The sequence below is a fragment of the Onychostoma macrolepis genome, chromosome 03 (genome assembly GCF_012432095.1).
Source record: "Onychostoma macrolepis isolate SWU-2019 chromosome 03, ASM1243209v1, whole genome shotgun sequence".
Classification (NCBI taxonomy): domain Eukaryota; kingdom Metazoa; phylum Chordata; class Actinopteri; order Cypriniformes; family Cyprinidae; genus Onychostoma; species Onychostoma macrolepis.
The window spans coordinates 36,782,078-36,804,229 of record NC_081157.1 but is presented as its reverse complement, the minus strand read 5'-3'; the positions used below and the strand labels follow the sequence as shown (position 1 = coordinate 36,804,229).

General features: G+C 38.6%; 4 protein-coding genes across 8 annotated transcripts; 1 reads left to right on the top strand and 3 right to left on the bottom strand.

Moving 5' to 3' along the window:
- Positions 1–131: 131 nt before the first annotated feature.
- Positions 132–8,680, bottom strand: armc5 (armadillo repeat containing 5). The gene is given in 8 exon segments (XM_058768514.1): positions 132–1,946; positions 2,705–2,837; positions 2,926–3,160; positions 3,162–3,717; positions 4,382–5,279; positions 5,415–5,525; positions 7,599–7,629; positions 7,735–8,680. Coding segments are annotated over 8 exon segments (3,612 nt in total). The 5' UTR covers positions 8,158–8,680; the 3' UTR covers positions 132–721.
- Positions 8,681–8,996: 316 nt separating this feature from the next.
- On the top strand, positions 8,997–10,773 carry si:dkey-66i24.7 (uncharacterized). The gene is made up of 2 exons (XM_058768521.1): positions 8,997–9,231; positions 9,897–10,773. Exons 1-2 carry the CDS (start codon positions 9,138–9,140, stop codon positions 10,526–10,528), a joined length of 726 nt encoding a protein of 241 aa, XP_058624504.1. The 5' UTR covers positions 8,997–9,137; the 3' UTR covers positions 10,529–10,773.
- A 738-nt stretch (positions 10,774–11,511) lies between these two features.
- LOC131535959 (uncharacterized) lies at positions 11,512–17,909 on the bottom strand. 4 transcript variants are annotated; one of them, XM_058768515.1, is made up of 4 exons: positions 15,726–17,909; positions 15,057–15,368; positions 13,744–13,984; positions 11,512–12,752 (listed from the first exon to the last, which is right to left on the bottom strand). In XM_058768515.1, the coding sequence occupies exons 1-4, from the start codon at positions 15,789–15,791 to the stop codon at positions 12,031–12,033; spliced, it is 1,341 nt and encodes a 446-aa protein (XP_058624498.1). In that variant the 5' UTR covers positions 15,792–17,909; the 3' UTR covers positions 11,512–12,030. The 4 variants fall into 4 exon arrangements, with proteins under 4 accessions (XP_058624498.1, XP_058624500.1, XP_058624501.1 ...); XM_058768517.1 differs by lacking the exon at positions 15,726–17,909 and adding an exon at positions 15,499–15,710; XM_058768518.1 differs by lacking the exon at positions 15,726–17,909 and adding an exon at positions 15,563–15,700.
- Positions 17,910–18,054: 145 nt separating this feature from the next.
- elob (elongin B) lies at positions 18,055–22,093 on the bottom strand. Of its 2 annotated transcripts, none has more exons than XM_058768522.1 (4): positions 21,937–22,093; positions 20,720–20,854; positions 19,608–19,716; positions 18,055–19,518 (listed from the first exon to the last, which is right to left on the bottom strand). In XM_058768522.1, the coding sequence occupies exons 1-4, from the start codon at positions 21,937–21,939 to the stop codon at positions 19,406–19,408; spliced, it is 360 nt and encodes a 119-aa protein (XP_058624505.1). In that variant the 5' UTR covers positions 21,940–22,093; the 3' UTR covers positions 18,055–19,405. The 2 variants fall into 2 exon arrangements, with proteins under 2 accessions (XP_058624505.1, XP_058624506.1); XM_058768523.1 differs by lacking the exon at positions 21,937–22,093 and adding an exon at positions 21,034–21,189.
- Positions 22,094–22,152: the final 59 nt, after the last annotated feature.

The following is a 22,152-nucleotide window of genomic DNA, read 5'->3' as shown; positions in this document are numbered from 1 at the left end:
AAAAGTCCAGGACTGAAATGAGACCAAAAAAGAAAAAAAAAGAAATTGCTCAATCCAAATGAGGCACAAATTCTAGAAGAAAACCATGTAGACAACATTAATGCAGAGCTCATTTATTGAGAACCATCCTCTGCCTTCCACCAACATTTGGCCATTTCCATGATTCAATTTCTCATATATATAATATATATATATAAAAAAAGATGGCACTCCAACATACATCAGATAATCCAGACTTCTATAAATGAATAAAGTGGCATATACAAAAAGAAAAATATAGCTAACATAAACGGCTCTCTCTCCTTGGCATATTATTCACATAACATACTGTACAAAATCATGTACAACATCTGGATGCACTGTGATTACCATGGAATCAGCATCAAACCCTTTTTTACAAAATAAGATGAATAAATGAAGTTAAAAAAAAAAAAAAAAAAAATACGTATGTACAGTTGGTCATTCTACTCCATATACAAACACATCTTGGGGAAAAAAAACGTGCACATGAAAATAGTAGGAATTAGAATGTGCTAAAGTATTTTTCAAAATATTTTTGCCTAACTGAAGTTGAATGAAAATCTTGACACATCAAAACATCCCAAAAATCCAGTATTTCCCATTCCCTTTCTGTGTATTCTGTGTGCATTAAAGCAGCTATTAAATTTGTTTACACCAACAATTCATTACATTCATTTCACTATCCACTACTGTTTGCCCTTTAGCTGAGGGCTGTTTTGATGAGGTTTAAGATGTCCTTTCTCAGACCTTCGGCGCAGTCCGCCTCTTGCGCCAAACGCAGGAAGCAGTCAGTGGAGAGGGAGGGGTGAAGGGGTGCAGGATGGAGCCCCTGAGGCCGCAGCAGTATGGACAGACAGGCCTGACCCAGTCGCAGGTAAGAGTAGCGCTGTGAGAACCAGTACACTTGTGGCAGCAGAGACCTCAGCCAAGCTGCCTCAGTGTCAGAAGATGATGATGGAACCTGTTTGGAACTCTGAGAGGATTTAGAATGTTGTTTGGAACACTTTGACACTTCAGTTTTAGTCAACAGTGGTGATCCTTCAGGACCCTTGCAGACTGACCCTGCATCCATTCTATCTTTCAAACAGCAATGTTTGGTCAGACTCCTTATTACAGAGTGGAGAAGGTCCACACTTAGGTCCTCAGCTGACCGTTGTAAACCAGGTACTAAAAACCTACAAGCCCCAATCATCACTTCAGCCAGTGGGGTTTTCTGGAATTCCTTCTCCTCTGCCAAGCAGGATTCAACCTCGTCCGGTGGTCTAAGCAGCCCATGAGAGGCTAGAGAGGACAAAACAAGACAATTTGTTTCTTGCCTTGACATCTGGTCTTTGTTTCCGTCAGTCAAACGACAGCCATGTAAGTAGTGAAGAACTGGTAAAAGCATCCCACTGTTTACGTCCTTGATCCGGATGGCCTCACCTTTAGCTTTCTGGGCCTCCCCAAATCCTCCCATCAAGAGGGCTCTAAAATACTCAGACCCAACATCTTTGGCTCCCTCTTCCCCAGTGACAGCCTCGTGATTGGCTAGTAGAAGGGTTCCATCATCGAGGAGGAAATTTAGGTCATGAGTTGCCTTTAAGTAGGGACATGACTGGTTTTGTTGCGGTTGGGATTTGTTATCCAGAACTTGGGTTGTCTCTGTTCTGGTCTGGCAATCTGCGCTACAATTCTTTCTGTCCTCCTTGGAACTTGACAGCAGACTGGAGAGGCAGCCAATCAGAAGAGAGATGTACAGGGATTTAAATCTCAAAGAGGACGGTTGTTCAAGAGGATGCAACCAGCCAGCAAGAAATGCCCAACATTTGTCAGATTGTCCATCATCATCATCATCATCATCATCATTTCTGTGACAGCCAATCAGGTCAAGAGCTGCTGCCAGCCCTCCACTATCCAAAAGCAGCTTCTTCAAAAGAACTCTGTTGCTGCAGAGGAAAAAAACAAAGGTGGTGGTCAAATCAACTACATGGGTCAAGAGTGACATTCATTTTTTTGTTCTATTAATTTATTGAAAAAAGACATTAAAAACACAGTTCTAAAATATTAAAATTCACTTAAGTATTTTTGGGGGATGGCTCAATTTTGCCTTTTTATGACAAGTCAAGCTCAGTTAAGGTTGATGCAGCTCCCAAAAAACTTGATATCCATGAATTACTAGAGTGCAACAGTCACAAGTAAAAATCCTAGGCAAGGCAAGGCAAGTTTTTAATGACAGACATACTCTAAGCAACAAGGTTGTTAATCAATGGTGTAGCTTTTGTTGCCATCAGCCCACATTATTACAACTTTTTTTTTAAATTCTGCTCAACAGCAGAATTCATGGTGGTACGACTATGATTCAGCAAAGAAATCTCCACCAATCTAATAAACAAAACCAGCAAAATCACACCAAATGTACACTTTAGCACCCACCCATTTGCACTTCTTTTGCTTATTAAAGCTGTTAGGTACAGAATAAAAAGTACCTCTATCTTGTTGTCTGATTTTCAGACACTTTTTGCTTCAAAAGAAAATCTGTAAGTTTAATTGGTTTGGCCAAAGAACTACAAAAACAACATATAGTTTACTTTCCTATGAACTTGACCCATGGTTTAAAATCGCTAACACTCTCGTTTGTCATTGACCCACATATATTATGCTATAAAAGCATTAGAAATAAACCCTGAAAGTCAATTAATCATACCTGTTAATCAGAGGCAGAGAAAGGACACAGTACAGCTTGTCAGATTCAGAGCCTGACAGCATGATATGTGTAAGAACTCCAGTGCCAAATCCAGACTCGCTCTGAACCTTCAGATTACTGAGCAGACCCAAACCTGAGGAGCCAGAAACATTTTAGCTTTGAATAAACAGCAGTCTTAAATATAATATGCTTCAATATCGTATATTAATAAACTCACAAACCTAGTTGTGTGATTTTGCCTTTGACTTTCTCTGATTGTCTGTCTGTTACTCCTTTGCATCCCCTGATCTCCTCTCCTCTCACACACAGTCTCTGTTTGATCAGAGCCACGGCTCCAGTTCTGACCAAAGCCTGGAAGCAGTTTGGGTTGCAGCTGAGGCGCCCAAGCATCCGAAAGCATCGCCCGCTGGGGTCATGGTGCTGGGTGAGGTAGTACAACAGCCCCGAGAAAACGGTTTGTGTTGATGAGCGCTGTGCTGGGGTCTGAGGCGTGGGAGAAGCGCGACAAGAGCAGAAGAATGGGGGATTCTGGGGCCCAGGCCTCAGGGTGATAAGGATGATGGTAGACTGGGGTTTTTGACAGCACCGGGGGGCTGTCCAGCATGACCACACTACAGCGAGAGGAGGATGTAGAGGAGGATGAAGAGGCACGGAGCCTCTTTCTGGGAGGAGAGGAGATTTGGAGGGGAGATGAGGCAGGTTTTGTCACTGAAGGTGGCTGCTCAGATTGAGGGGAAGAGGCACAGGAGGGCTGTGAAGAGGAAGGCGAACCTGGTACATTTCGAGGTGATATTGGAATGGAGGAGAAGGAGGAGGAAGAGGAGAGCCGGATGAGTTTGGAGCGGGTGGAGGGAGAAAAGTGGGGCGGACGCAATGTTGAGCTTTGTGAGATCTCAGAGCAAGGTGACGATGAGATGGAGGATTGAGGGCTGCTACCAAAGACTTCACTTCCACATGGGGATTCAGTCAGCTCACCCTCAGATGAGATCAGACCCTCAGAAACCAGCCAAGACCTGGAGGAGGCACACAGACAAAACTGAGCAACATACAAGCAATTTTTCCATAAAACATGTAGATCAATGTGGTTTACACATCAAATTGAAACGGATCACAATTAAATTATGATTGGCATGTTCATACTTCCAAAACGTACTCTCAGATTTTGGTCATCTTTTAAATGAAATGACTGAGAAAAAGGCAATTAATGAAGGGTCATGACGATGACTAGGCCTAATTGTTTTAAATTAAAACATTTTGTTAATGTGTGGCAAGAAATCAATAACAGCAAGATATTGATGCACTAACAATGTTTTTAGAAGAAGACATACTATAATATAAAAAAATAATGTCAAATTAATGTCAGGCTTTCACAGCAAGGACAGTTTTAAAACTTCAAACTTGTTTAGATTTTTGAATGTTTGGTTTAATTTTCTAATCAATGAAAACATTTAACATTTTGTTGGCTAAAATTAGATCGTAAAATTGCCTACTTAATGATAACATGAAAAACTGACTTAAAATTTAAAAGCAAAACAAGAACTCTAAAGAAAAAAAAAAAGTGTATAATTTAACCCTGCATCTCATATTACTGATCAGTGCTCTGTTAGACTGCCAAGTGTGAAAATATGTACAGGATTTTTTCATGTTCTGCTTTTGGTAAGACTATGAATAGCTGACCTAAGGCTGAGGAAGCTGGAAGATCCTGACGTCTGGTCTTTGCTCACATCCTCCCTCTTGTTCCCTTCAAGGGCTGAGAAGTCAAACGAGTCAAAACATGAGGTCATCAGTTCAGAGCATGGAGAACTAAAGGACAGGTTGGTGTCCATCTTTCCTGCAGTCGGTTCTTCTCCGCGAGCAAGCTCAACCAACCGCTTGATCAGCAGCGGCACCAGCCCGAGCTCCTGCAGCTGTTCAAGAGCAGATTCATCGTAGACAAAGTCCACACAAGCTAGAACGGCGAAACGCGTGAGCGGATGGTTTTGATGGGCAGATAAAAAGCTGATCAACACCTCCAGTCCCCCGCTCTCCTTTACTTTAGCCCTGTTCACAGCCTCTCTGCAGCAGAGGCACAGGGCCTTGAAGAACACACCCGACTTCAGAGGATCCTTCTTCACTTCCTCTGCGAACTTCTGAATGACTCCCAAAGAACCGACCAGCGGCCTCAGGCAGCCTTGAGAGCACAAGTTAGCCAGAGTCTTCAAAGCTAGCTCTTCCAAAGGCCGACCACCTTCTCCTGAGACGAGGACCCCCAGCTGAGTCAATGCCCCGGACCTGGACATCTCCCTGGCACACTCTGCACTGCAGCCTCTGGTGAGCTCATGAATGGCACGAAGGGTCGCCCGTTGCAGACCTAAAGGGTACTCTGGAGCAATGAACAACGCGAGAGATGGAAGAGCGCCTTGTGAAAGCAGCAGAAGCCGGTTGGCAGGCGTGTCAGAAAGGTAGACAAGTGCCCGAGCAGCAGACTGGACACATTCCACCTTAGGAGCACAGAGTTCGGGGGCTGGAGTCAGTGAAGAAGGAGAGGATGGAGGTGGAGAGAGAGACAAGCAGATCAGGAGAAGTGGAACACCACCTGAGTGAGAGAGACAGAAATAAAATGATTTTAAGGCTCAGAGCACTTTACAGCCTGTGACTGTATATAATGGAGGAGAAACATAATTATTATTATAATAATATTACTTTAAACATATGAAACTCTGGGACAAACCTGCAGAGTGGACCTCAGCAGAACCCTCTGGATCCATCGCGAGATTTCCCAAAGCACGTGATGCTCGATTTTGCACCGTCTCCACAGAGACATTCCTCTTGAGGACATCCACTACAAAAATGAAAAATCATAACCATTTATGATCATGACTATTTATGCAAATAAGTAGCATTTTTTGTAGTGATACAAAATCTGACAGAAAATCTGAAAAGTTTTCAAAAGAACCATTTTTGCTTAGTGTAAGATTTAAATACTCTAAAGAAACTTTTCTTCTATGAAGAACCATTTGCGCAATTAAATGTTTCCATGGACGTTAAAGGTTCTTCATGAAACCATAGATGTCAATGAAAAAACTAAATTTAAAGACTTTATTTTTTGATGTGATCTCATGTGAGTGATAGGTTGCTGGGGATCCTCAGAAAAGCAATTGTCATTGCAAGGGGGAGGGAACTTATTTTGATTAAAGATTACTAGGGCACATGAATTTATGACTTATGATGGATAAATAATAAAGACATGCTCTGATAAATAATTTATAATAATGACTGCAATATTCCCAAAATAATAAGAATAGTCAATTCTGTAATGACTTTAAGAAGTTCATGTTACGGAGTATAAACATATATTTTAAAAATGTTGAAAACAAAAAATCTGGATCCATCTGGTCTTAACCATTCAAGACCCATTATGAAATTGCCAGTCTTATCAAAAGTATTGGAGAAAGCGGTTTTAAATCAGTTTTCCCCTTACTTAATTGGGAATAATAAATTGGATCCTTTTCAGTCTGGTTTTAGATCTAAATGTAGCACTGAATCAACCTTGTATTTGCGGATTCTGGAAATTGTGCAGTTTTGGTATTGTTGGATTTAACTGCGGCGTTTGATACAGTGGATCACTGCATTCTTTTAAATAGGCTAAAAACCGAGGTTGGTATCTGTGATTCAGCCTTAGAGTGGTTTGAGTCCTATTTTACTGGGAGGAGGTTCTCTGTGGAGATAGGTCAGTTTTATTCATCACCTGCTTATTGGGTGGGGTGCCACAGGGCTCCATATTGGCCCGATTTTATTTGCCTTATACATGCTCTCTCTTTGTTACATTTTTGAGTTTCACAAGATTCCATATCACATTTACCCAGTTGTACCTATCAATAAAACCTGGGTCAAAGTCCTTATCTGATTTGCTAGCTTGTGTAAATGACATAAAAAGTTGGATGGCTGATAATTTAGCTGTAGCTAAATGAAAACAAGTCTGAAGTCATTCTATTTGGCTCCTCCTATTTGGTAGACGGCCTGAACTCTATCTGCAAGCAAATATCCACACTCATTTAAAGAACCTGGATATTGTTTTTGAATAGGAGTTAAAATTCGACAAGCAAATATACTCTGTTGTCAGAGCCAGCTTTTTTCCAACTTTATGGAAACAGAAATCTTTTCTATTTTTAATTTTTTTTATTTATCTAGATACAGTCATTCAAGCCTTCATTTCAACAAGGCTTGATTATTGCAAAGCTTTATATGCTGGTGTCAACCAGTTTTCCCTTTCACATTTGCAGCTGGTTCAAAATGCTGCAGCTCGCTTCTTAAAGGGAAAGAAAAAGAGTGAGAACATCACCCCTATTTTAGCACTTCTACATTGGCTACCAGTTGAATTCAGAATTGATAACAAGGTTTTGACTTTTGTATTAAAAGTCTTGCACAATCTGGTTCCTGTTTACATCTCAGACCTTATTCGTCCATATTCCCCCAAAGATCTCTTAGATCATCCTCTGACAAACTATTAACCGTCCCATTGTCCTGCTTGAAATCTAAAGGTGACAGAGCATTTTTTTTTTCTGTATTAGCTGTGGAATTCACTACCTCAATCTGTTAGGTTATCCTCCTCTTTATCTGCATTTAAATCATCTATGAAAATGGATTTCTTTTCTCAGGCCTATTCATAATTTTAGATATGTTAGTCTTAGGGAGTTAAATTTTTAGTCTTGAATTTTTTTTTAGTTTTATGGTTGTTGATTTAATTTTCTAATCTCTGTATTTTTTGTATTGTGTTATTGTGAAGCACCTTGGTCAGCATATATATTTTTTAAGGTGCTATATAAATAAAAATGACCTTGACAACCATGTCAGATGTCAGTATGAACAGGGTATAAAAAATGAACTGATCTTTAGGAAGCCTCGAGTGACTTACCAACAACAGATATGCCATCAAGCTTTCTTACCTATGAGAATAACAACAATAAAAAAAGCATTAATCACATACAAAAAATGAAAGCTGCATGTATGTAATAAACGCAAGCTATACATTAGAGCAGCATCTTTCTTACTTCTAGTCTTGTCTGTTTTTCAGTGCAGCAGTTGGCCAGGATGCTAAGTGCCAGGTCCAAAAACTTCCTGGAGCTTTCTGGTCGCCTGAGGAGATCCAGCAGAGGAGGAAGTCCTCCTCGTGATTGGTAGCGGGCTATCCTGCTACCACCTCCTTTAATGTGCTGCGTCCGAATGGCCACCAATGCCCTCCACTGACCAGCTTTCAGTCTCTTGTCTGCATCCCTGGCTTTGTCACCTCCAGTGACGATCTTATTTTCTGCTCCTGTCAGTCCACTGCTGTGACTGTCTGCTAATGTGCGTGTTTTGGACAGCTGAGCCAAACACCAGGTCAGAGAGGACTCTGGGAGAGTGGCGAATGCCTCTGAGGTGCTGTTCAAACCTTTCGAATGTCGTTTAACTCCTTGTTCTGGAGGTGTAGACATGATGAACCAGGAGTCCAGAAGCACCTCCCCACCACCACCCCCTGTTTTGTAACTTAATTATTTTATCTTCCTAATAAAGTAGGGTGCAACAATATTTCAGTGGCTTTAAATAACTTAGCAACAAACACTTATTCCACCAAGAAATAAAAAACGAAAAATAAATAAATAAAAGAACACAGGAATTACTACAAAGTTCTCCTATGATTGATACATTCCATTTACAGAGAAACAAGCATTCGAAAAACTACAACTACCATGTTCATCAATCAAAGCAAGCCCAGAGCAATGACTTCTGGGAAATGAAGTATTTTAACCAATGCGATATATTTCATTACGGCCTACAATGGGAGGTAGGCCACAAAAAATTAAATCCTTGACAGTGCTGCCTGAGAGTACTCTATTTGGGTGTATTTTGATGTTTCGATGAAGAGTGAGAAGGCTTCGTTAACTTTTCATCTTACTCACGTCAAATTTCCTACGCGCTACAAAGCGCAATCGCCTCAGATTTTCACTGGCGCCATCTTTAGCAGAGCGACAAACAGGAGGGGTTTTCACAAAGGGAGGGGTAATCGTAAACTCGGCCTCTTTAAAGCTTATGGGAGTTGTAGTTTCTGGATAGCTCAATTATTGACTTATTTAATACTTAAGATAACGACGCATTAAAAACGGTATAAATTAATGTATGCAGATATTTATTTTGCCATAATGAAGAAACAGCCTGTGCGTTTCGACGTTCTACCTTTCGCGCGATACGCTTGTAAAAAACAATGGCAAGCATTTCCCACAATCCCCTCTCATACGCTATGTCCACTTCCGGAAAAAGCACAACAACACCCTGCTCAGCGCTGTCTGGTGCAAACGAGGTCGTTGTTATTATCATCGCTGTTGTAGACGCTCGGTAAGAGCTCATCGCTGGAGTTGTTAAAATCCACGATTAGTCGCAATAACGCTTGACGAGATTAATAAGAATTAAATGCAACATGGAGGTTATTGAGTCAGTTGTCACAGACGCCATTGAGGTGGAGGAATCAACAACTACAGTTACGACTTTGGAGACCGAAAAGTCAAAAACAGGTAAGATGTGAGTAAGTCAATGCAGCAGTGTGTGCACCAGGCATCGCCAGCGAGGAGGACACGATGAGGCTGATGCTACAGATTGGCCTTCCCATCAGTTTTAGGTTACTTAGAAGAGCTCCAGACCCCCAAAACAAAAGATTTATTACGGTATATTTTAATTAGCATACATTCCTAACAACCGGTTTTCTAGAATATTTTAATTGCGTGCAATATTTTAGAATATGCAACAATAGTAAATAAAGTAAATAAAAGTTTTATTTTTTTTAAAAAGTCATTTAAAAAAATATATTTTTCATATAACCTGAGAGATTTCTGTCCCTCCATTATCCTTACAGACTTATGCTTCAAAAAGTTCATAAAGACATCAGAAAATCATATAAATTGATCCTAGTCTAGTATTCATTTAATTAGTTCATTTTATTCATTAGCCTAAATTAAATAAAGAGTGATCATGTTTCTTCAGAAAACTTAAATTATACACACACACACACATATATATATATATATATATATATATATAAACTGAATTGTGATTTTTTTTTTTTTTTTTATGTTTTAAATTTTAATGTTCCAGGTTTTAAGTATTACATTTCCTCCTAAATATTTGATTATGTTCTTGTTCTGTAATAACTTGCGATCTACTAATATTCTTTTTCATTCAGAGTTTGTGTGGACTCTGCAAGCTACATGGCATCTCGTCCACGTTCGTTTGGACATGGACCAAGAGTTTGACCAGCCTGTGTGCAAGAAGAAGAAGCTGTGGGAGACTGTGGCCGAGAGAGTGACTGCAAAGCTAAGAGCCGAGGAAGGCACAGATGTTTCAGTCAAAGCCTTCGAATGTGACCTCAAGTGGAGAAACATGTTAGCGACGTATCGCAAAAATGCTGAGCGAGCCAAAAGACTGGGAACCAACAGTGTTCACTGGGAGTTCTTCAAGGAGATGCATGAAGTGCTGGGAAGGAGCTACGAGGAGGTTGAGGCTCAGCGCAAGGCAAAGCTCAATGGCACCAAGCTGGGCAAAGCCATAGCCAGCAAACGATTTACCCCGATACTGCCCACACCCACAGCTACAGCGCCACAGTTACCCAACGCCAGGCCTCCTCAGGATTTGCTGCAGTTGTACCTGGAGCTGCAGGAGAGAAAACTGAACATGTGGGCTCAGCAGAAAGCGCTAGAAGAGAGGAAGATCGAGGCCATTAATAACTTGGCACGTGCCATAACTTGCCTGTCCCAGAACAATACCATGCAAATGCCCAAAGAGTGTCTGTCGGACACCCCTGTTACCCAGCAGTAGTCTTTTCAGATAAGAAATGCATTTTTATTTTTAGAGAAATGCCTGATATATTGAACCCTTTTCAGAAAATTAAAAAGACTTGAATTGAACAGCAATTTGTTGAAAAATGCTTGGTTTTCCTTTCCTTCAGTGTGGATTGCAAAAATATAACTGAAGTTAAAAATGTCACATTCATGTAAAATGAGTACAGGACAAGTTGTACATAGTATTTTTGTGTTTTAATAAAAAAAATCATACAAAATGTTTATCGTGTTTTCTGCTAAAGCTTTTTTCATACCACCAAATATTTATCAATTATACAAAGAATGATTGGTTTTGACATGAATGGGCCAGTGTTATTATCATCAACTTAAACTAAAACCCATAAAAAAAAAAAATCATTACTTGAAATATAAAATATATTTAAATAACTGAAATAAAATCTCTAAATTTTTGTTTTTAATTTAGTTTAAGTTGCAGTACTAAAATAAAAACTAGTATAAATTGTTGCATTCAGTATTTTTGTGATTTAATAAAAATACAAAATTTGGTTACACTTTATTTTAAGGTGTCCTTGTTACAGTGTAATTATACATTTAAGTACTGAGTAATATTAATTAACTACATGTACTTACTATATGGTTAGGGTTAGGATTTGGTTTCAGTCATTATTTACATATTCCTTAGTTTGTGACTGTGTTTTGTTTTGACTTGAATAGAACAGTGTTATTATCATTAACTTAAACTAAAACCATACAGACATTAATTAATTAACATAATTCGGGAAAAAATGTACTTTTCTCAAACATAAGTTGAAGTACTGAAATAAAACAAAGTTTTTTTTTTGTAATACTTATATAAATATAAACAAAACTAGTTTAAATTGTTGCATTCATGTAAAATGAGTAATTGTATTTTTGTTGATAAATTTAAAAATAAATCACAAAACTACACATTGTTTTCTGCCAAACTTTCTTCATATCATCAAATATCACAAATTATGACATTTTTAATGAAACCTTGCTCCATTCCATCAAAACTTTGATGGTTCAAAAAGTTCACTTTTTATTTATTTACACTATATCAGGGGTGTCAAACTCTGCAGAGTTTAGATTTAACCCTAATTAAACAAACCTGATCCCACTAATCAAGTCCTTGAGGCTCCGGCCCTCCAGGAACTGAGTTTGACACCCCTACTCTATATGAAAAACATTTAATTGATGATTTTATTCATTTGCCTTAATATAAATCTGTAATAAATTATATAAAGCAGTTGTTTTCCTTCAGAACACGTAATGCTCTTGATTCGTACATCTCTTGGTTTATGTTTAAAATGTAATTTTTTACTTTTTGATGAGTGAAAGTTTTGGCTTTGTGAAATTTGAACGGATGGACAAAAAATGATAAATTGTGTTCCAAAGAAGAATGAAAGTCACATGGGTTTAGAATGAGGAGTAAATGATGACAATTTCTTTTTTTGGGGGTGAACTATCCCTTTAAATATGCAAATCAGTGTGAAAATCTCATTTTGGTGCTGCTTCCAATGTGCTGTAAAGCAGGTTAACTACAGTCTCTCTCATTTTCACCCCAGCAGCATCTTCGTTTACCTCGTCCACACCTTCTGGAGTGTTTCTCTCTAGCAGTCCCTTTGTCACGTCCCCCATGTCCAGAAAAACATTGTGTAATATACAAGCAGTCAGAACCACCGCTTTCGCCCTGTCGTAGTTACCCATATCCAAGTATCTCAATTTCTGGAAACGCTCTTTTAAGTCCGCCACAGCCTGGTTTATTCGGCCTAAATGGCTCCCCACCGATCGATTGTAGAGGTTTTCCTGCGGGTTATGACCTGTTGAGAACGGAGTAAGTATTTGTTCTGTGAGCGGGTATCCGACTCCGGCTATCAGGCAGGTCCCTGGAGGCAACATCTCAGGGTTTTGCCGAATCCTTTCAGCCAGCGTGCTTCCTCTGTCTTTTTCTGATCCTTTGCTGATGTGGCAGTAAATGAAGCGACCTTTGTCATTGCAGACCAGTTCCAAGTTCAGCCATGAATCTGGATGTGGTTCGTTCTTAGATTTCTTGGCTTCCGGAGCGTCACTCTCGCTGTCTGGTTTCCCAGCAGGCAGGCGGATGGGGATGCGTGTGTCGCCCAGCACGCCGAGCACTCGAGGGAGACCTCGCTCTTCCAGACCCTCATTGCGACTCAGCCAGCTGGAGAAAGGAAGCAGATGTTGTAAGGCCTCCTGTCCTACAGGGAGAAAGGAGAAAACAATGCCTAAATCTGCCAAGTAACTTAAAGTATTATTTTATTATCATTGATATACTATTATAGTTTGTGTTCATATTTTGAATTAGATTTCATTTTTATATTTTAATTTTAAATTTGTTATTTTTTTCTGTTTTTGCCATTTTTATTAGTTTTTAAAAAAAATGCTTATATTAAAAAATTAGACTAAATGAAAATGCAAAATTCTTAGAGAAAAGTCAAGTTTTTCATATTTAATTTGAGTTAGTTCATTTTAAAGTAATGAAATTGTTTTTCATGTTTTAATTTTAATGATATGAATTAATGCAACGTGAACACTTATACTGTATCTTAAGCATTTTCATTTCCTTTTTTTATTTCGTTTTAATTAATAAAATTACGTTTTTATGAGTTTATTTACAGTGATGGACAAAGTTAAAAATGGTTTTAAGCCAGTAATTTCTAACTTTTGCTGTAGTGTGTCAGTAGGAAATATCAGCTTACATTTCCAAACATTCATTTTGCCATTAATTGTAATAATCCAGTGAGATTTTTGTCTGACAACAGATCTGATCTCACCATCATCCAGTCTGTCTGGAATGACACGAAGAAACAGAAAAAACTGAGACTAAATCCAGAAGAACATCTCCGAGAAACATCTTCAAGAAACCTACCTGCAAAGCTAAAGCACTGTTAAATGTTTTAGGCACTTGTGTAAAAATGCTGTAAAATGAGGATGCTGTCAAAAATAATGTCATAAATAGATTTTCTTCATCAAATAACTTTTATTAACTAAATTAAATCAACATTTGGTGTGACCATCCTTTGCGTTTAAAGCAGCTTTTGCCCTCGAAGCACTTGCACAAAGCTTTTCAGGAAGCTTTGCAGGTAGGTTTCTTGAAGCATCTATTTGTAACTGATTTAATCGTGTTCCTGCCATTAAAATAGCCATAGATAAAATAAAATAATTGTGTGGAACTGTCACAACTCGTACCTGTAGGCCACTGAATGAGCCGATCCTTTTGTGTGATCACTTGATCACAGAAAGAGAAGAAGATCCTGTGAATATTCCCCTTCTCCAGATGGAAACTAGAGGACACGCTGCGATAGCTGATGCGTTTGGACAGGAGGGTGAGGGACAGGAGGACAGTGTGAGACAAGGACAGTCGAGCTCTTCCAGACAATCGGTTCTTGCTGTAGCCCGTGTTGGAGCTTTGCAGAAAATTTGTCACATACTGTAAGAAATAACAAGACGATGAGAATGAGGTAAAGCAGTGGCTCTCAACCTTTTCAATTCTAAGGCCCAATGACTTTTCCAGTTGTTCCAAACCTTGCTGGATTAAAGGGGTCATGTGACACGATTTCATGTTTTCCTTTGTCTTTGGAGTGTTACAAGCTGTGCATATATATGATCTGTAAAGTCGCAAAGACTAAAGTCTCAAACCCAAAAAGATATTCTTTCTAAAAGTTAAGACTCTGCTCATTTAAACACGCCCCACATATCTATGTCACTGTGTGGGAAGATTTGCATAACACTGTGCAAATGTATACACAAAGGCGCAACTTTTGTTCTATTTTATTCTTATCTTTTATGGTAGTATTATTTTTGATTCAAAGAATCCTGAAAAAAAATTGTCTCTCCACTCAAAAACTTTTGAACATTGATAAGAACCACTGATCATTATTAGTAACTGTACACTAATAATAACTGTGAAGCAAATCATAATATTAGAATGTTTTCTGAAGGATCATGTGGCACTGAAGACTGGAGTAATGATGCTGAAAACTCAGCTTTGCCATCACAAGAATAAATAACATTTCAAAATATATTAAAACAGAAAACAATTCTTTGAAATTGTTATAATATTTTACAACACTACTGTATTTACTGATCGAATAAACGATTGAGAGAATAAGAGACTTCTTTAAAAAAAAAAAAAAAAAAAAAAAATCATAATTATTCCAAACATTTGACTGGTACTGTACATGTTTCTAGATATTATAAGCTCTAAAATATTTCATCAGGTAGAAATGGAGTAAAAACATTAATAATTCATTAAAAAATAATAATAATAATAATTTTGATTACCTTTCCAGGTCTTTAAAATTAGGCAACCTCATATATTCAGGTTTTTACAGGATTTGAGTGAATCCTGGTTCTGGGTTATTTTAATTCTTGCTTTATCTTATTTCTAACCTAATATTTAAGTCATGCTGATGCCCCCTGGTTGAGAACTACCATGTAAAGCGAGAAAATGAATCATGAAACATGACTTAAACATGAAGTGCATGAGCTAGCAGACCCACCTGTACTGTAGGATTTGCCTCCATGGCTTCGGTAGCATGTGCGCGCTGCAGGGCGGACTCCTGAGCGCTCCTGGACTCTGACGGCTGGCGAGTCTGATCTGCTGGCGATGAATCCTCCTGTTGAGAGGCTTGCTTCGACACAGAGGCTGTCTGCTCCTGGACCTGGGCCACCAGGTCAGCCTCTATCATTTCCTCCACCGCTCGGTCCAGTCGCTGGTCCAGCTCCCAGTGGGACAGCGGCTCCCACTCCGCCTGCACCGCGTCCATTATCACGCGTCCTGCGGCCGCCACGCTCCACTTACGAGCCTCCATCTAGACGCAGGTCGGATTAATGTGGGAGTAAACGGATGAAGCTAGCCAAGTAAGTTTGTCTCTCCAAAAACATACGTTAAACGTTGCTTCTACAATAGATTAGGGAAAGTAACTGTAGTAAACATCTCACGTTAAGCAATAATGAGGGTAGAACCAGTTAGATGTGTCAGTAGATACTACTGCTGTAACTTTACCGTGCAAAATGAATGAACCGAGTTACTATGGATAGTTCACATGCATGGTGATTGAGTTAACATAGAGATGCGATTTTGAAATTAAATAAAAATCTTAAAGCCTAAAATACGTAGTGGCACGCCCATATTAATTATAACCTGAAAGATATTTGAATTAACAGACCTTTAAAACAGACGATCCTCTCTTTCCATTAGCTTCTGTTGCTAGATAGATTGATCTACTGCGCATGCGCCAATTCGACAACTATGATTGGTCCAGTGTGATTTCAATATAACATCCATCTGTTAACTGTCGATAAACCCATTTATCAACTTTTTCTCTTTTAATTTGTTCTCTACTACATTTGTCATGTTTATAAAAGAAAACTCTAAATTGATACTAGTAGCGAGTGACTGGAGATCCGATCTCACATCTCAATATGATTTGGATTTTAATATTTTATACAAGAATGTTTATTTCAGTTTCATGTTGCAAATAATTTAAACACATTCATTACATTTACATTTAGCAGACGCTTTTATCCAAAGCGACTTACAAATGAGGACAACATGCGACAAAACTCAACAAAAGAGGAAAGACATGCGAGTGTTAAGTCTCAGTTAGCTTAACGCAATACACGTAGCAAGTTTTTATTTTTATTATTATTATATAATAAATTGAAAACAGATTGAATAGAAAAAGAGCTTTTTTTTTTTGCTTTTTTTAAATTGTATAATAACTAAAAAGAAAACAAATAGAATACAAAAAGAATAGAGAAGCTATAGTGTTAAGTTTTTTTAAAAAGAAAACAAGCAGTTAGAAAAAGCAAGTCTTAGAATAGAATAGAATTAGAATAGAGAGTGCTAGAGGGTCAAATAAAGATGGAAGAGATGTGTTTTAGCCGTTTCTTGAAGATGGCTAAGGACTCAGCTGCTGGGATTGAGTTGGGCAGGTCATTGCACCAGGAGGGAACAGTTAATGAAAAAGTCATTGAAAGTGATTTTGTGCCTCTTTGGGATGAACAATAAAGCGACGTTCACTTGCAGAACGCAAGCTTCTAGAGGCACATAAGTCTGAAGTAATGAAGTGGTGGTTTGGTAGGCAAACATCAATGCCTTGAATTTTATGCAAGCAGTTATTGGTAGCAAGTGCAAATTGATAAACAGAGGTGTGACATGCGTTCTTTTTGGCTCATTAAAAATGAATCTTGCTGTCATTTTCTGGATTAATTGTAGAGGTTTGATAGAACTGGCTGGAAGACCTGCCAAGAGAGCATTGCAATAGTCCAGCCTGGACAGAACAAGAGCCTGAACAAGGACTTGTGAAGCATGTTTCAAAAGAAAGGGCCTGATCTTCTTGATGTTAAATAAAGCAAATCTGCAGGACTGGGCAGTTTTAGCAATGCGGTCCGAGAAAGTCAACTGATCATCAATTATAACTCCAAGGTTTCTGGCTGTTTTTGAAGGAGTTATGGTTGATGTGCCTAACCGGATGGTGAAATTGTGATGAAACGATGGGTTTGCTGGAACCACAAGCAGTTCTGTCTTAGCCAGGCTGAGTTGAAGGTGATGGTCCTTCATCCAGCAAGAAATGTCTGTTAGACAAGCTGAGATGCGAGCATGCGAATATTCATATGAAACCTATAAATATAATTAGCACATTATAATAACAATTCTCATTTCTAAAACTCATCTCTTCTTCGAAAAGAATCTAAGGAACGATTTAATAAAATACTATTTATTCCGTATACTTGTTGACCATGTCGTAAACATATTTCCAGTGTGTAACATTTCTGCTATTCAGCTATTAAAGTAACTTGTCTCTTACATCAGTCAAGTCCTCATATTCACTTCTAGGCTCGTTACGAATCGGGTCTGAATGAGAGACGGTCTGCGTCCCAATGTGCATACTTTTCATCTTAAGTTCTATGTGATATTAGTAATTTTCAATACTATTTAGGGAAGATAGGATGGATAGTATGCATATTGGGACGCAGGGATCGTTCTGGGTTGAATGACTCCAATCTTAGTCGTTCAGGTTTTGTGAACCGGTTGAACCGATTCTTTTAAAAATTCCAGGGCCTTCTAAACCCTCACATTTTACAGAAGTATTTGGGGAAGGTTTGTACACTGATGCGATTGTGTAATGTTTTCCTAATTTTAGAAAGTTGCATTTAGTTTTACTTATACAGAAACTGAAATTAATCTTAGAAATCTTTCACTTTTAAGTTTCAAATGCAAATTTTCCCATTTCAAGGCGTTTCTCCATTAATTTCAATAGTATTTTTAGATATAAAGTGATTTAAAATACTGAGATGCGGAAAGCACTGTCTTGCTTCTCCTGTTTCTTGTTAATTTTCTTTCTCCTGTCTTTTGTTCCTCTTTTCTTTTGTTGCATTGTTAGTTGTTATTCTGTCATATAGCAATTATATCTCCACATTTATAAATAATAATAATAAAAACACTAAAACCCCAAAAGCAACACCGTTAATAAACAGACGTTGAACATTAGACAAGGAGTGGAAAAGGGCTGATTTTAATTAATTTAAATGCAGTTACAGATACTGCAGCATGATTTTCTTTTCTGTTTTTAACTCTTTGTTTGTTTGTTTTTGCAAGAGCACTGTGAAGGAACACTGCCATCACTGAGAAGAATAAGGGTGAGTTCGCAAAAACATTAGGATCCGTTTTTTGGGATGAACACAATGTCAGCATTTGTGTTAAAGTTAAACATTCACTTGTTCAAGCAACTGTGCCCAAAGGCTTCATTCTTATTGATCTTTACATTTTTACTTGATTCTTTCCACTATTTTAAAATGCCACACACACACACACACCCACACACACAAAGAAAAACAAAAAACGGATTAGCATTTACACTCCCCTTTGATTTAAATACAAAATCAGGGACTTAAATGTCAATACTTCAGCTTCCAAACAAATATTCAAAAAGAAACAAGCGGACACCACTACACTCCTCCAACAAAAGAAATGTAAAGAAAAGCAAAACACACTTCAGGAAGCAACAATGCGAGTGGAAAAATGTATTTACAATGAAACCACTGTATGTCAGAATTCACCTTAACCATGTGCTGTGTATTCATTTGCAGGCATCCATGCCCACTCTGATGTTCAGTAAGTTCCATGTGCATTTACACTATATTAAGTTGGTAACATAAAACTGTTCAGCCTATGGCCTTTTGCACCCCAATAAAATTATGCAGGATCTAAATAAGAATAATTATATCAATACTCATTAACACACAACAGCATACTGTAAATGCGATCAGTAAAGTGGGCATTTGTTAAACCTTACAGCCACAAACACAAACCCACCCCGCCCCTATCAGATTGAAACACACAAAAAGCACAAAACGTTTATAACTCTCCAAACATAACATTTGCGTGAATTAAATAAGAAGCACGGGTTTAAATACTCCGATATCTAACCACCTCTGAGAGGTGACTAACAGCTGTCTGACAAATGAGCAATTCATCCAGAAATCAAGGGAAATATTACCAAATCAAAATGTGCCTGCGCCAAATGGGACGTTGTGATTGGTGGATTAACCTGTAGATGAGCAGACACCGAACATTGGAAGGGTTTGCGACAATACAGTGAGAGTAAGTTGCTAGTGCTCGATGGGACATGAGGAGTAACAGGGAGAGCGATTCAAATTCTCAGCAAAGTTACAATACCACACAAGATCACTCTCACTCATGCTTCCCCCCTCTTTTTGTAACTCAATACGCACCACCATCTTAAAACGCACGTGTTTTGCTTGTCCGCTGTTTTGGACACTCTTTACCCCCGCTGTCTCACCCCCCACCCTCCCCCCCAACCCTTTATCGTCAGTTCCTCCTTCACTGCACGGCTTGTTCGTTGGCAGTGCTGCCCGAGTCTTGAGGCTTCATGACATCGGGGAGCTCAGGAGGGCTGGAGAAGGCCTCTATTCTTAGAGGCTCAAAAGCATCATCTGTGGTAAAAACAGACACGGTAGGAAAATTCAGATCACCAAATATCACATAGCGGGATATGAGGCAAACGACTGAAACAAGAGCTCACCACCGATGCGAAAAGCCAGTCCTACTGTGGCCGGAGCCTGAGGCCTGGCTGTCTGGTTTGTGAACCCACAGTCTCCAAGGGTCTTACTATCTTCTAGCAGCATGTCATCCTGGGGGACATGGAGAGATTGTTTAATAAAGCGCATAATATACTCAAATCACAACAGCCTGTGTGTGGGTCATTCAGAAACTGGCCATTATTTTATGCAGTACAACATGTATTGACTTATTGTCTTAAAATACTGAAAGTATTAAACTCACAATTTTTTTTTTAAAGCATGGAATATTATTAGTTTGTTGTATTTTATCACAAGGTCACAAAGTAAACACAAAGTGAGTTTGAGCAGACAGTTTAAATGTTTAAAACAAAATGTGCTTTTGAGGATGCTGTTTAAAGTCATTCGTTTTTCGTCTTGTAAATCTACGGGTTAATAAACCTCTTAGATATAATTTGTGGGTTTTCTTACCTTAGGGGGTTTGAGCTAGTATTAACAAAAGATTTGATGAATTCTGTGATGTTTTGTGGTATTAGTTTGTGTTACACACACTACCATTCAAAAAGTCTGAAGACTTGCATGTTCACCAATGCTGCATTTACTTAATTAACAATACTGCACAAACAGTAATATTTAAAAAAAAAATCAATACAATTTAAAGAACTTTCCTATTTTGAAATATTCTCAAATGTAGTTTATTTCTGCGACGGCAAATGTGAATTGTCAGCATCCTTTAGAAATCATTCTAATATGATTTGCTGCTCAAGAAAGTTTTTTGTGGAACTGTAATATTTTTCTCCAGGATTCCTTGATTAATATTAGTTCAAAGGAACGGCATTTAAAAAAAAAAAATCTTTTCTAACATTATAAATGTATTGACTGTCACTTTTGATCAATTTAATGCATCCTTGTTATAAATAAAATAAGTATTCAATTCTCTTAAAAAAATCTTACTAGCTCCAAATCTTGTAACATAGTGTGAAATTACATAACTTGGAATGCTTTTATTTCTACAAAACAGGAATGACCCAACTACATACAACCTTTAGGATACACGAAAAGAGCTATAACACTAATAATTAATAATCAACATCATCATGAAACTTTCTTTGCTGACCTTATAAAGTCTCTGATCCTCTGGCGCTCGCTTTAGGATGCCCTCCACAATCCGCTTCAGCTCGTAGACTGTGGTAGACTCCTTAGCATCTGTGAAGATGGTTGTCTTGTGACGTCTGATCATCAAAAAGACATCCTGAAGAAAAACAAGGAGCATTATCAACACATCTCGATTCATACAGAGTTCAACCCTCCACAACCTAAACTCATGGCTCATTTCAACCTTTACAGAACATTTCTTGTCCTTCACACAACAAAATGAAACATCAATCATCTTAGAAAAATAATCATAAGCATGATAACAAACCACCATACCTATAACCTATAACTCTCAACTCCAAAACCGTGCTTGTTGTAATTCACAGGTAGAACAACCACTGGCTTTTTAAAAAATAAAACAATAAAGAGAAAAGCAGATGGTGAACAGCTGAAACATGTCAACTGCACAACTGCAGTGCTCTCTACACAAATAAAACGCTGACAGCTGCAGTTGTGTTAAGTTGTTGTTGACTTAGTTACTGGCAACACCTAGGAAATGCAGCGCGTCGCTGTGCGGTTTGTTTACTGCAAACAGCTAAGCAGCATTGCGAGAGGATGAAAAATCAATTATACAAACCGTAAACGCGGCTAAACAAAGTATAATTAGCGCGAGTTATCTTTTAAAAAAAATGGACGCGCAAACTGGAGCTAGTAACAACAGCAGGACAAAACATGTAGCAACCCATCTAAGCGCGATAATCTTTTAATGATTATCTACGTTTATTGTGCGGATAGATTAAATGAGTAAGGTTAGATGAGCATCTAAAAAAGGCACAGCCCAGAATGATCAATGACAGGACCAGCCCGTTCCTACATTACGGCGCTGTCACGAAATAAACAGCCCCACTTCGGCTACAGAGGGTGCGCAGCTAACATACAAATAAACAATACAAAACTGTTTGCCCATCTGTTTTTAATATTGGCCGACCAGACCGGTCGTCGAGCGCAATGTACTCCCAATCTAATTAGTAACACTGTAAATGGGGCGGATTTAGCGGTGAATGTTAGCCGGGCTGCTAAAAATATTGCGAAACAAAGAGGACTGTGTAAAGGCTGCGTTTACACGCGTTAGCCACTCAAACCAGCGGCTAGTTAGCGTATAATCCGTCACGGTAACCTTTTCAAACTACAAAACGAATAAATACGTTCGATCTGGGTTTGATTTGCTTCCTCACTCACCATTTCTCTACGACTGTTTCGCTGACTTCTTCCACTATCCCACGCTGCACTGCGGAAATCAAAGCGCTCGAGCCAGTCCTCCACAATCCCAGATGTCTTTGCGCGAGCGGCGTCAACTCTTTTCTGTGCCGGAGACGCGCCCTAGTGGCCTCACACAATTCAATGCATTTTTATTTTTTTTGGAACTAATACTTGTTGCTCAGGCACAAACCATTT